The sequence below is a fragment of the Heptranchias perlo genome, chromosome 38, assembly GCF_035084215.1.
Source record: "Heptranchias perlo isolate sHepPer1 chromosome 38, sHepPer1.hap1, whole genome shotgun sequence".
NCBI classification, from domain to species: Eukaryota; Metazoa; Chordata; class Chondrichthyes; order Hexanchiformes; family Hexanchidae; genus Heptranchias; species Heptranchias perlo.
The window spans coordinates 5,754,538-5,768,143 of record NC_090362.1 but is presented as its reverse complement, the minus strand read 5'-3'; the positions used below and the strand labels follow the sequence as shown (position 1 = coordinate 5,768,143).

Here is a 13,606-nt window from a genome sequence, read left to right as displayed (position 1 = left end):
ATTTCATGAAAAATCACATTTAGCAAATATCAGAACAAACATTTCATGATTCCTCATGATAACAGATACATCTGTACTGAAAGAATATGCAAACTACTTTTGAAACAAAAAGGCAGGAACTAAAACTGGGACACATACCGTTCAGTTTGCTCTTAATAAGCCAACACTGGACTTCTAGTCCTGTTAACAAATAGCAAAAACATATTTATGTGACTTTAGTACACTCATGTCGAATCTTGATCTCAACCACAATATTTTGAAAGCTTTGTGTAAGTTGGACATTTCTCAGACCAGCAAAGCAAACAGCATGACCCAGATTTATGGTTCGGATAGTTTATTCTTACAACCTATTAAAAATGTACAGTTCATCAGTAGCATTTGTACGGTAGAATTATCACTGAAATACATTTGTCTTGGACACTTTTATCATACAATACCAAACATTCTGATGCTTAAACTGCGATATGGTTCTTGCCTGGCCTCGCAGACCGCAAATGAAATCTCAAAACATTCATCACACTGGTTTTATCCCAAGTCTTTCATTGCTTCTTTTTGCTCCCCCAGGCAGCTTTATTTCACAGCATTCTGAATACTCACGTCACCGTTTGCTTTTAAGTTCAGGAAACAGCTTACAACAAAAGGCTGAAACAAGGCCAAAGCGTGGAAATGCAGGGTTTAAAAATCCGGATGTCTGCTGTTAAATAGGGCCCCACGCGGGCTAGGGAAAAAAAGAAACAAGATATCTCACAGTGACAAAATCTTGTGCAGAAAAAGGCAGTGGTGAATTGAATGGGCAATTCTCTCAGTGGTTCGCCTTCAGGTCTGAATGGGCCGTTTTTTGCAGCACACACATCTTATATATAAGGTTAAGTTACAGAAGGAAAAGTATGAAAAATTAATACGGTGATTATAAACTCAAAAGGAAGGAATCAAGCGTACTCGCAAGGCATGGACTCCGTTCACAGCCGGTCTCTTGAGGTGCAAGCAGACAGTTTCTGAAATGTACAGTACACCTAGCACGAAAGACGTCAACAGCCATCCCCACCACTCCGTGAGCACCGGATGCAATAATGTCCACTTGCGGACGGGAACCCAAGATATGTTTAGCTCACAGTCGCAGATGAAGTCAAAAGTTGCAGCAGCCGTTATAACATCTTTCGAGCGACATAGTTCAAAATGCCACCTTGCTTGTAAAAGGTGACTTCCATTTCATTGTCGAACTTAGCTACAACTCTGAATGTCTTTCCTGTACTTGTCTGCAAGATAGAATATTTAATATCAGATTATATCATGGGAAAACAGACTGTAGCTCACTTTTCACTCTTATACTGATTAATGTTTTAACTTATTGCCTTCGAAACACAGAGAATGCTGGAAACACTCAACAGGTGGAGAGAGAAACAGAGGGAACGTTTCAGGTCGATGACATTTCATCAGAACTGGAATGTTGGCCCCGATATTAACGGCAGCGATGGTGGATGGGGGGGGGGGGGGGGGAGGAGGAGAGAGGGAGATAGGGAGGAGGGGACGGGGGGACGGGGGAGGATCCCGGCAGAGGGGAGAGGAGAAAGGCTCTTAACGCTGTTTGTTTTTGACTCTACTTTTAGGCTGGCTCAGTCAGACATTAGAGCAGCAATCAGGAGGGAGGTCGCCGGGTCTGGCATTTTGATGGACAATCGGGTGGGGGAGACTGGGGCTGGGGTGTCCAAGGATTCCTTGCGGGACCTATAAGTGAGCACTGCGGCTCCTCCTCGCCCACAAGGAGTTCTGAAAGGAGCAGATCTTTAAAACTTACTGTAGCAGTCGGTGCCTCCTGCCTTGGATCTGTTGCCGGGTGTCCAACAATGCCGGACTCCCCCTCCCCAGACCTTCAGTTAAGATTACGTTGTGGTGCCGATGATGATATCGGGCTGCTTTTGAATGTTAACTAGGCCCCTGCCTGCCTTTCATCGATGGCCTGATTTGGGGCAGTAAAAATTTAAACGGCTGGGAACGGGGACAGGTTGCTCGATCACAATATTTGGTTGCTCGATCACAATATTTTAACCCCCCTCCCTCACCCGTCGGCGGGAGGGGGTGTTAAAATCAAGGCCGTTAACACTGTTTCTTTCTCCATAGGTGCTGTGTGACCCGGAGTGTTTTCAACATTTTCAGGTTTTATTTCAGATTTCCAGCATCCACAGTATTTTGTTTTAGTGCTAGAAACACATTTTTGCCCACTGAGCCTATCCATAGTATTAAAAAAAAGGGCCATTCAGAACGGAAATCATTGTCAAACATGGCCAGTCTCAGTCCTCAAGAACCTGCAGGTGGTTTGCTGTCACCCGAAACTGCTGCCTATTGTCGGCACCCCCCTCCCCTAAAATGAGCTGTCAGTGGGTAACCAAGGAAGGTGGGTATCAGCCAGCCTCGGTCAGTCTCCGTTTACAAGTGCACGATGCCAAGAAGGGGAGAGAACGCCACAAGGAACATGGAAATGCGAGCAGATCGACTCTCAGATACAGCCCACAAGTCACCTCTCTCAGGATTACAGTACACGTGGTCAGGGTCAGCCGATCTTCACTTGCGCCTGAAGCCAATTTGACATTTGAGTAATGCCCAATAAAATATCAGAGGCTACAATTGGGAGAGTCAAGAGGCAATACAGCAGGTTCCGCAGGATAACTGGAGTGCCGCTGCATCGGAGACTTTCCTGTCAGAAGAGGCACGTTCCTCCAGCACACTGCTGCCACGGACAGCTTCGATTAGTGTAAGCTCACTGGGAGCACCGTACCTCAGGACTGAAAGGGAAAATGCCAACTGTTAGCTGGCACTTTAAGAGCTAAAATAACCAGCTTACATTTATATAGTAGCTTTAAAAGAATAAACATCCCAAGAGGCGAATGGACACCAAGTAGCAATAGGAAAACAGGGGATCAAAGGCACTATTAAAGAGATAGGTTTTGAGGTAACGACTTCACGACATCCCATGCACTTTACAGCCAATTAAGGGTTTTTGACGTGTAGTCATTGTTGTAATGCAGGAAGAGCACAGAAAGTTCCCACAAACAACAATGAAATAAATGATCAGATCCTCTGTTTTAAGTGTTGGTTAAGGGATAGTTACTGGCCAGGACTCCAGGAGATCACCCCTGCGCTTCTTCGAATAGTTTTGTGGGATCTTTTACGTCCACCTGAGAGTGCAGACGGGGCCTCGGTTTAACGTCTTATCCGAAAGACAGCACGTTCGACAATGCAGCACTCCCTCAGTACTGCACTGGAGTGTCAGCTTAGATTTTGAGCTCAGGTCTCCGAGTCAGAGGGTTGTGGAATCAAGCCCCACTCCAGATGTACTGAGCCAAGGCTGATACCTAGTAGTAAGGCATAGGGATTTAGGGAGAGCATTCCAGGGTATAGGACCAATACAGCTGAAGAGTGAAGGGAAGAAGGTGAAGCAGATGGATCTTCAAGGAAGAGCTGAAGATTTAGGGCTGGAGATGATTACAGAGGTGAGACCGTGAAGGGATCTTTAAACAAGGAATTTGAATTCAATGTACTGGGGAGTAGGAGGCAACAGCGTGACGGGTAAAAGGACTTTATGCAGGTAGGATACAGCCAGCGGAGTTTTGAAGCTTATGTAGGTTCTTGGTGGATAGGATATAGGGTTTGAAGCTCAGCTCAGGGTCAGACACGCCATTTGAGGCTGTGCATCATCAGATTCAGTTTGAGCAAGGAGCGGGGATGGAACCTGGGGCTAGGGTGTGGAGTTTTCGATGCAAGTTGAATTGGACAGCTTTGGTCTTTCCAACGTTAAGTTGGAAGAGATTCTGGCTCAGCCACAATTTTGTGTCAGACAAGCAATCAGGCAGCACAGCGATGACCGTGAAGCTGAGGGTGGCGGAGAGTTGGAGCTGGGGGAACGTCAGCATACAGATGGAACGTGAGCCTATGCCTAGCGATAATGTCAATGGGGGCAGGTGGGGGAGAGGGACAAAGGATGGAATCCAGGGGCACTCCGGAGGTGATGGTGTTGGAGCAGGAGGAGAAGTTGTCCTGGCTACGCTGAGACAGGTCAGAGTAGAATCAGGGGAACTGGTATGGATCCTTCCTGCCTTTACAAATTGGTGCAATTGTTCATAGTTATAACAATGTTACTAAAAGATTAAATTAGAGACAAAAATAGTTCCAATAAATTTGAGTTTCAACATCTGTTGCTCTGACTCACCAAAATATAGACCTTCTTGGTTTAGAGTTTCACACGGAACGATACGCAGAACTAGGAAAGGTCATGAACCCATTCAACTAACCACACGTGATCTGCACTGCGATGGGCAGTCCTCAAATTATTCAAACCTCCCGTCAATACCACAGGTAAAGCTTCTGGAAAGTCAGTTCTCCCCTGATCCCCTTTCATTTAAAATATATGAGTGTATTTGTGGGTACAGTGGTGTAGTGACTATGTTATTGGACTAGTAATCCAAAGGACACGAGTTCAAATCTCACCAGGGCAGTTTGAGAATTTGAATACAGTTTAAAAAAAAAATCTGGAAATAAAAAGCTGGTATCAGTAAAAGTAACCCTGAAGCTGTCGGATTGTCGTAAAAACCCAACTGTTTTCACTGATGTCCTGAAGGGAAGGAAACCTGCCGTCCTTACCCGGTCTGGCCTATACGTGACTCCAGTCCCACACCAATGTGGTTGACCCTTAACTGTCCTCTGAAATGGCCTAGCAAGTCACTCAGTTGTATCAGGGCAACTAGGGCTGGGCAATAATTGCCGGCCTTGCCAGTGACACCCACATCCTGAGAAGGAATAAAGAAAATAAAAAGTGAAGACGTGTTCTGTGCCTTACCAGCTCTCATACATGAGGGAGTTCAGCGGCATGTTTTTACCTGGGTATGAGAGGGAGGGGGGTTTGGAGCAAGAAAGGAGGACTAATCATTCTGGAACACCTATGTACACACTGTTTGCTACCTCGATTCAGATCCAGAAGAGGGTTAGTGTGCGGAGAGAAAAAAAACATTACTAAATCCTTGGTGAGCAAATTGCCTTTTTAAAAAAAAATTGAGTTGATTAAGTGCTGGGCCTGGGCTCTCAGCGCTGGACTCGATCAAGATTGGGAAAAAAAAGGGAACGGATCAAATAGAGGTTAGGTGGCGTTAGGCTTGTGATTTACAAGCTTACAGAGGAAGGGGCGAATAAGGGAGTTAAAGAGGTCCATACAGTACATGAAATTTTCCTAATGTAGTATAACTCGTGGAAAGAGAACGTGTTCCCTTATGCATAAGTGGACAGGCCAGCTCGGAACATCACAGCTGTAACACTGACAGAAAGTGTAAGAATTACAAGAGTGGCCGTTTTGTAAAATGCCTTTTCAAAGTAACTCTTTTAAATGAGTCCAGCCGGCAGGCCCTCTTACTGTGCTGTGGTTCTCTTCCCCTGCCAGCTGTTGCTTTCTACATCATTCTTTGACTTGCAGTCATAAACAGGAACTGAAAAGGAAAAGCCTGGATATGGTTTGCATCTGGTATACATCAGCAAATCACTAGAATGAATCCCCTTATCCACAGGGCACTAACAGGTGATGCTCAGCTGGTTAAGGCAGCAAGTAATCAGGTCATGCACATCCGGGAAGACATTAGATTCGATCCTGGGTCTGCATCGATTTAGCCTGAGCGCCTTGGGTCAGAAGAAAAAACTAACGGAGCAGGATTCCCGCTCCAGTGGCCCCTAGCGGAAGAGCAGGCCGGCTTTGGGGCGAGGACGGGATAGGGATCGGCTGTGGTGCTGCAAGTGCACCGACACTACCTGCCCAGGCTCAAACGCAAAGACTGGGCCTGCACTCCTGGAAGGAACTGTTTCCTCAGGAAAGGAGGACGACAGCAGTAATGAGAAAGGAAAGAAAATGACAGTTCCCGTCTCTCACGGACTCACGACAACTTGAGCAAATGATGCAATGAAGCCGCCCAACATGTGGTCAAATAAAAGGCATATACGATTCGATTCTTGGGGAGGTCCAAAGGGACAGGGAGAGGGCAGAAAACAAATCCCTGAAAACCTTCCTTCACACTACCTATGGTGGTGTGCACGCAGAACAAAACTATGATATACTTGTAGGAGGTGCTCATATAGTTTAAGTTAATCTACAGAAGATTTTATGTTCATACCGTTACATCGACTGTTGTTCCAGGGCACAGTTCTTTAGGAATTATGATGGTGTACCGCTCCTTTCCAGTGAGTCCCAGCTTGTCTACGTTTTCCTCTGGAAGGAACTGAAGGGGAATTACACCCATACCAATCAAGTGGTTCTTGTGCATTTTCTCGTAACTCTCTGCTAGGATGGCTTTGACACCCTGCAATGCAAAGGCACGAAAGCGGGAGTTACACCGGCAATTTAAAGCAAAAATCAATCTGTGGCAGTTCTTACAAAATGTACAGAATCGAGCTTTACCAGTAAATAAGGTCCTTTGGCAGCCCAGTCTCTCGAACTACCCGAGCCGTACTTTTTCCCAGCTAAAATAATCAATGGAAAACCTTCCCTCTGGTACCGTTCAGCTGCATCAAACACGTCAAGCTGTAAAGATAGATGGTGCACAGCTTTATCAAAAAAGGATCCTTTAAAAAAAAACACCTTTACTTTGGGTTTAAAGCACTAATGACCCCGAATACTTACTGTTTGCCCAGACGGAATGTGTATTGTTTTCGGTGCAGTTTTGCCAATAAATTTGTTCAGGAGCCTGATGTTCGCGAAGGTCCCTCGGGTCATCACAGCATCATTACCCCTTCGCGCTCCGTAAGAGTTAAACTCACGGGGCGTGAGGCTAAGTTTTAAAAAAAAGAATTCAAATACTATTAATATTTCTTTTATTCTGTCGATGGTTGAATTTCTAGTTTAAATCGCGGGTATTGGTTTGAATGAATTCACACTGTGAGGGAGCTGATTAGTAGAGGCACAGTCATTAACCCAACATTGCTGCAATATGAACTGCAATGGAGTAATTCAGTGATTCGCACTCCCATTGGGGAATGGCACTCGCAGAGACCACATGGAGTAATCGCAGGCACGCGACCCGTGACTTTCCACCCATCAGCTTCCATGTAAAGATAGGCTCTCTCAGTGCAGAATCACCATTATACATTAATTGAGCTTCTGCAGGCTGTCTAGCTTGGTAATCATCCTAGAATTTAGAACAAAAACAGATGGAAAAAACATTAAGGGTAACTGCAAGTTTGATTTCCAAGAAGGCTCCCAATAGTCACCATGCTCTCCGAGTTATCTGGCCTTGATAAAGGAAACATGATAGCTTTCAGCTGGACTTGTGAATGATGCTATTTTTCATTGCACTCAGTCCCATTATTCGCATTTCCAGTAACTGCGTGTTTCTAGAAAGGATTTTTTCACACAAAGGGTACTAGAAATCTGGAACTCTCTCCCCAAAAGGCTGTGGATGCTGGAGGACAATCGGAGCTTTCAAGACTGAGATTGATGGATTTTTGTTAGGTAAGGGTATCAAGGAATATGGCACAATTGGAGTTGAGGTACAGATCAGCCAGCTTGAGGGGCTGAATGGCCTACTCCTGTTCCTATGTTCCTAGAAAGCAAATCCCGTTCTACAATGTGCACCTTGCTAGCAGCTAAACACTAATGGAATGAATGCAATATCTTGCCTTTATAAAGAATATTTTATGGCCCTTTTTTTAAAAAAATGGCAAATATTGAATTATATTGACTTGTCTATATTTACTGACAATTCAGAGAAGTTCATGTGTTTTTGATCAGGAAGTTTGAGAAAAAGTACGAGATCCAATAAATATTTATTTAAAAGAAACACAATGCTTGAAAGGCAATAGAGAGTAATTGAAAATATTCTCCCATGACTTACAAAAAAAATCACGTACCCTTTACAAGTCAAGTATCTAGCAGCAGCACTGTTACGGGCTATACTGCCTGCAGGAGAGATGTGGTCAGTGGTAACAGAATCTCCCAGATGTAACAAGACATGGGCATTTTCAATGGACTGAGGGCAGCTGGGCTCTTTGGTCTAAAGGCAGGAAGAAGAGAGGAAGAGAAGTTAAATTCACACATGAATTACATAAACTGAAGGGTGGGGGGCATGATCAAGGCTTGGAAGAGTGAAGCTTGCTTGGTACACGATGCAAGAGTGTTAGATTTTATTCTTTAGAGATTATACATCTGTTACCAGGTGGGCAGAAATGGTCTTTTCCAGTCCTGTACATTCCGACAGTAAGAGATAATGAAACAATGACCAGGTCACCACAAAATCTCTCCTGGTCTTCCAACATCTAGTTACAAGCAGACAGCTGGTTCTTGGGCAAGAAATGGTCAGTGGTACAGGGTGGGGCAACAAAAGAGAAGGAATAAATCAGGAACAAAAAATATATAACGGGCAGTGATTTCTGCAACTTGCAGATACGACGCCTGTGCTGTTACTGGGGACATTTGGGTCTCAGTTCCAGCAGTGATATGCATTAATACTACACCACAAGTCTAAAAACACTAACTACACAGTCTATTGAAAATAATATTCAAATTGTTAATTACATTTTATGTAAAAGCTTGTTTTTAAAATTATCTATAAAAACGCAACACATTCTTCCAGAACAAAAGTTTAAATATTTAACTACATCATAATACCTTTGCATGGAATCTGTAAACATTTAAAAAAAGCTTAGATTGAAATACAACATGTTTTTAAAAACAATACACATTTAGTTTAAGTTCTCCAGCATCTTTCATACAGCAATTTAATTTAATTGTTGGAGAAATTTATAACTGGACAAAATTAAAATATAAATTCATTTAAATATAAGAGCAGAATGGGTACTGCCTGGCTCGTGCTTATGTGGCCTGGCTCGCGCTTACGCGGCCTGCTGCTGCCTGGCTTGCGCTTATGCGGCCTGGCTCGCGCTTAGATGATTTGTGGTGAAAGCTCTTGAATACGGAACCTTATTTGTGTATCGAGATAATCTGATATGGAACTAGAAGCTTAATCAGCCTGACATCAGTTGTTGGGAAAATGCTAGAATCTATTATTAAGGGCATGGTAACAGGGTACTTAGAAAATCATAATATGGTTTAATGAAAAGGAAATTGTGTTTGACAAATTTATTAGAGTTTTTTGAGGGTGTAACTAGCAGGGTAGATAAAGGGGAACCAGTGGATGTAGTATATTTGGATTTTCAAAAGGCATTCGATAAGGTGCCACATAAAAGGTTGTTATGCAAGATTAGGGCTCATGAGGTTTGGGGTAATATATTAGCACGGATAGAGGATTGGTTAACGGACAGAAAACAGAGAGTAGGAATATACGGGTCATTTTCGGGCTGGCAGGCTGTAACTAGTGGGGTGCCGCAAGGATCAGTGCTTGGGCCTCAGCTATTTACAATCTATATTAATGACTTAGATGAAGGGACCAAGTGTAATGTATTCAAGTTTGCTGACGATACAAAGCTAGGTGAGAAAGTAAGCTGTGAGGGGGGCGCAAAGGGGCTGCAAAGGGATATAGACGGGTTAAGTGAGTGGGCGAGAAGATGGCAGGTGGAGTATAATGTGGGGAAATGTGAGGTTATTCACTTTGGTAGGAATAGTAGAGCAGAATTTTTTTTTAAAAAAGGTGCAAGACTAAGAAATGTTGGTTGTCAGAGGGATTTGGGTGTCCTTGTACATGAATCACGAAAAGTTAACATGCAGGTACAGCAAGCAATTAGGAAGGCAAATGGTATGTTAGCGTTTACTGCAAGGGGGTTGGAGTATAAGAGTAAGGAGGTCTTGCTGCAATTATATAGGGTTGTGGTGAGACCACACTTGGAGTGATGTGTACAGTTTTGGTCTCCTTATCCAAGAAAGGATATACTTTCCTTAGAGGCGGTGCAATGAAGGTTCACTAGATTGATTCCTGGGATGGGAGAGTTGTCCTATGAGGAGAGATTGAGTAGAATGGGCCTATATTCTCTGGAGTTTAGGAGAATGAGAGGTGATCTCATTGAAATGTATAAAATTCTTAGAGGGCTTGACAGGGTAGATGCTGTTTCCCCTGCTGGAGAGCCTAGAACAAGAGGTCATAGTCTCAAGATAAGGGGTCGGCCATTTAGGACCGAGATGAGGAAATATTTCTTCGCTCAGAAGGTTGTGAATCTTTGAAATTCTCTACCCCAAAGGGCTGTGGATGCTCAGTCATTGAGTATATTGAAGGCTGAGATCAATAGATTTTTGGACTTTAAGGGATATGGGGATCGGGCGGGAAAGTGGAATTGAGGGCAAAGATCAGCCATGATCTTATTGAATGGTGGAGCAGGCTTAAGTATGGCCCACTCCTGCTCCTATTTCTTATGTTCTTCTGCACAGCTTCTCACCCGGACAGCACTTGACAGCTTTTCTAGATTGAGCTTGTGACGCTGGCACTCGTCAATTTCCCAGGATATTGCTCTTTAACAGCGAGGGAGCAGATGGCAGTAGTATGTACTTCCCCCCCCCCCCCCCTCCTACACGCAGCCCATCAGAGACTGACAAATGTGTTGTCTGGCAAGGTTCCAGTGTGAATGTTACTGCAGACTGTAATTTGTAATGGTTAAAACCGTACCACTTTATCACTACCGTTGCTCCTATATTAAAAACCTTGCAGCCATAGCAAACATGCTCACAGAGAGAGGGAGAGACACACAGAGAGAGAGGGAGAGACACACAGAGAGAGAGGGAGAGACACACAGAGAGAGAGGGAGAGACACACAGAGAGAGAGGGAGAGACACACAGAGAGAGAGGGAGAGACACACAGAGAGAGAGGGAGAGACACACAGAGAGAGAGGGAGAGACACACAGAGAGAGAGGGAGAGACACACAGAGAGAGAGGGAGAGACACACAGAGAGAGAGGGAGAGACACACAGAGAGAGAGGGAGAGACACACAGAGAGAGAGGGAGAGACACACAGAGAGAGAGGGAGAGACACACAGAGAGAGAGGGAGAGACACACAGAGAGAGAGGGAGAGACACACAGAGAGAGAGGGAGAGACACACAGAGAGAGAGGGAGAGACACACAGAGAGAGAGGGAGAGACACACAGAGAGAGAGGGAGAGACACACAGAGAGAGAGGGAGAGACACACAGAGAGAGAGGGAGAGACACACAGAGAGAGAGGGAGAGACACACAGAGAGAGAGGGAGAGACACACAGAGAGAGAGGGAGAGACACACAGAGAGAGAGGGAGAGACACACAGAGAGAGAGGGAGAGACACACAGAGAGAGAGGGAGAGACACACAGAGAGAGAGGGAGAGACACACAGAGAGAGAGGGAGAGACACACAGAGAGAGAGGGAGAGACACACAGAGAGAGAGGGAGAGACACACAGAGAGAGAGGGAGAGACACACAGAGAGAGAGGGAGAGACACACAGAGAGAGAGGGAGAGACACACAGAGAGAGAGGGAGAGACACACAGAGAGAGAGGGAGAGACACACAGAGAGAGAGGGAGAGACACACAGAGAGAGAGGGAGAGACACACAGAGAGAGAGGGAGAGACACACAGAGAGAGAGGGAGAGACACACAGAGAGAGAGGGAGAGACACACAGAGAGAGAGGGAGAGACACACAGAGAGAGAGGGAGAGACACACAGAGAGAGAGGGAGAGACACACAGAGAGAGAGGGAGAGACACACAGAGAGAGAGGGAGAGACACACAGAGAGAGAGGGAGAGACACACAGAGAGAGAGGGAGAGACACACAGAGAGAGAGGGAGAGACACACAGAGAGAGAGGGAGAGACACACAGAGAGAGAGGGAGAGACACACAGAGAGAGAGGGAGAGACACACAGAGAGAGAGGGAGAGACACACAGAGAGAGAGGGAGAGACACACAGAGAGAGAGGGAGAGACACACAGAGAGAGAGGGAGAGACACACAGAGAGAGAGGGAGAGACACACAGAGAGAGAGGGAGAGACACACAGAGAGAGAGGGAGAGACACACAGAGAGAGAGGGAGAGACACACAGAGAGAGAGGGAGAGACACACAGAGAGAGAGGGAGAGACACACAGAGAGAGAGGGAGAGACACACAGAGAGAGAGGGAGAGACACACAGAGAGAGAGGGAGAGACACACAGAGAGAGAGGGAGAGACACACAGAGAGAGAGGGAGAGACACACAGAGAGAGAGGGAGAGACACACAGAGAGAGAGGGAGAGACACACAGAGAGAGAGGGAGAGACACACAGAGAGAGAGGGAGAGACACACAGAGAGAGAGGGAGAGACACACAGAGAGAGAGGGAGAGACACACAGAGAGAGAGGGAGAGACACACAGAGAGAGAGGGAGAGACACACAGAGAGAGAGGGAGAGACACACAGAGAGAGAGGGAGAGACACACAGAGAGAGAGGGAGAGACACACAGAGAGAGAGGGAGAGACACACAGAGAGAGAGGGAGAGACACACAGAGAGAGAGGGAGAGACACACAGAGAGAGAGGGAGAGACACACAGAGAGAGAGGGAGAGACACACAGAGAGAGAGGGAGAGACACACAGAGAGAGAGGGAGAGACACACAGAGAGAGAGGGAGAGACACACAGAGAGAGAGGGAGAGACACACAGAGAGAGAGGGAGAGACACACAGAGAGAGAGGGAGAGACACACAGAGAGAGAGGGAGAGACACACAGAGAGAGAGGGAGAGACACACAGAGAGAGAGGGAGAGACACACAGAGAGAGAGGGAGAGACACACAGAGAGAGAGGGAGAGACACACAGAGAGAGAGGGAGAGACACACAGAGAGAGAGGGAGAGACACACAGAGAGAGAGGGAGAGACACACAGAGAGAGAGGGAGAGACACACAGAGAGAGAGGGAGAGACACACAGAGAGAGAGGGAGAGACACACAGAGAGAGAGGGAGAGACACACAGAGAGAGAGGGAGAGACACACAGAGAGAGAGGGAGAGACACACAGAGAGAGAGGGAGAGACACACAGAGAGAGAGGGAGAGACACACAGAGAGAGAGGGAGAGACACACAGAGAGAGAGGGAGAGACACACAGAGAGAGAGGGAGAGACACACAGAGAGAGAGGGAGAGACACACAGAGAGAGAGGGAGAGACACACAGAGAGAGAGGGAGAGACACACAGAGAGAGAGGGAGAGACACACAGAGAGAGAGGGAGAGACACACAGAGAGAGAGGGAGAGACACACAGAGAGAGAGGGAGAGACACACAGAGAGAGAGGGAGAGACACACAGAGAGAGAGGGAGAGACACACAGAGAGAGAGGGAGAGACACACAGAGAGAGAGGGAGAGACACACAGAGAGAGAGGGAGAGACACACAGAGAGAGAGGGAGAGACACACAGAGAGAGAGGGAGAGACACACAGAGAGAGAGGGAGAGACACACAGAGAGAGAGGGAGAGACACACAGAGAGAGAGGGAGAGACACACAGAGAGAGAGGGAGAGACACACAGAGAGAGAGGGAGAGACACACAGAGAGAGGGGGAGAGACACACAGAGAGAGGGAGAGACACACAGAGAGAGGGAGAGACACACAGAGAGAGGGAGAGACACAGAGAGAGGGAGAGACACAGAGAGAGGGAGAGACACAGAGAGAGGGAGAGACACAGAGAGAGGGAGAGACA

At 46.3% G+C, this 13,606-nt stretch overlaps 1 protein-coding gene across 2 annotated transcripts in view; it reads right to left on the bottom strand.

Annotated features, from left to right (window-relative positions):
- Window positions 1-317: 317 nt before the first annotated feature.
- Window positions 318-13,606, bottom strand: part of ireb2 (iron-responsive element binding protein 2) — a 57,551-nt gene continuing 44,262 nt past the window's right edge. The window contains exons 18-23 of one of the 2 annotated variants that reach the window (XM_067973331.1): window positions 7,879-8,021; window positions 6,653-6,800; window positions 6,431-6,553; window positions 6,147-6,332; window positions 4,636-4,781; window positions 1,137-1,256 (exon numbers count right to left, since the gene is read on the bottom strand). In XM_067973331.1, coding sequence (XP_067829432.1) covers window positions 1,226-1,256; window positions 4,636-4,781; window positions 6,147-6,332; window positions 6,431-6,553; window positions 6,653-6,800; window positions 7,879-8,021 — 777 coding nt within the window. In that variant the 3' untranslated portion in view covers window positions 1,137-1,225. Of the gene's footprint in view, window positions 1,257-4,635; window positions 4,782-6,146; window positions 6,333-6,430; window positions 6,554-6,652; window positions 6,801-7,878; window positions 8,022-13,606 lie in introns of both variants that reach the window. The other variant, XM_067973332.1, reaches the window with a different exon arrangement.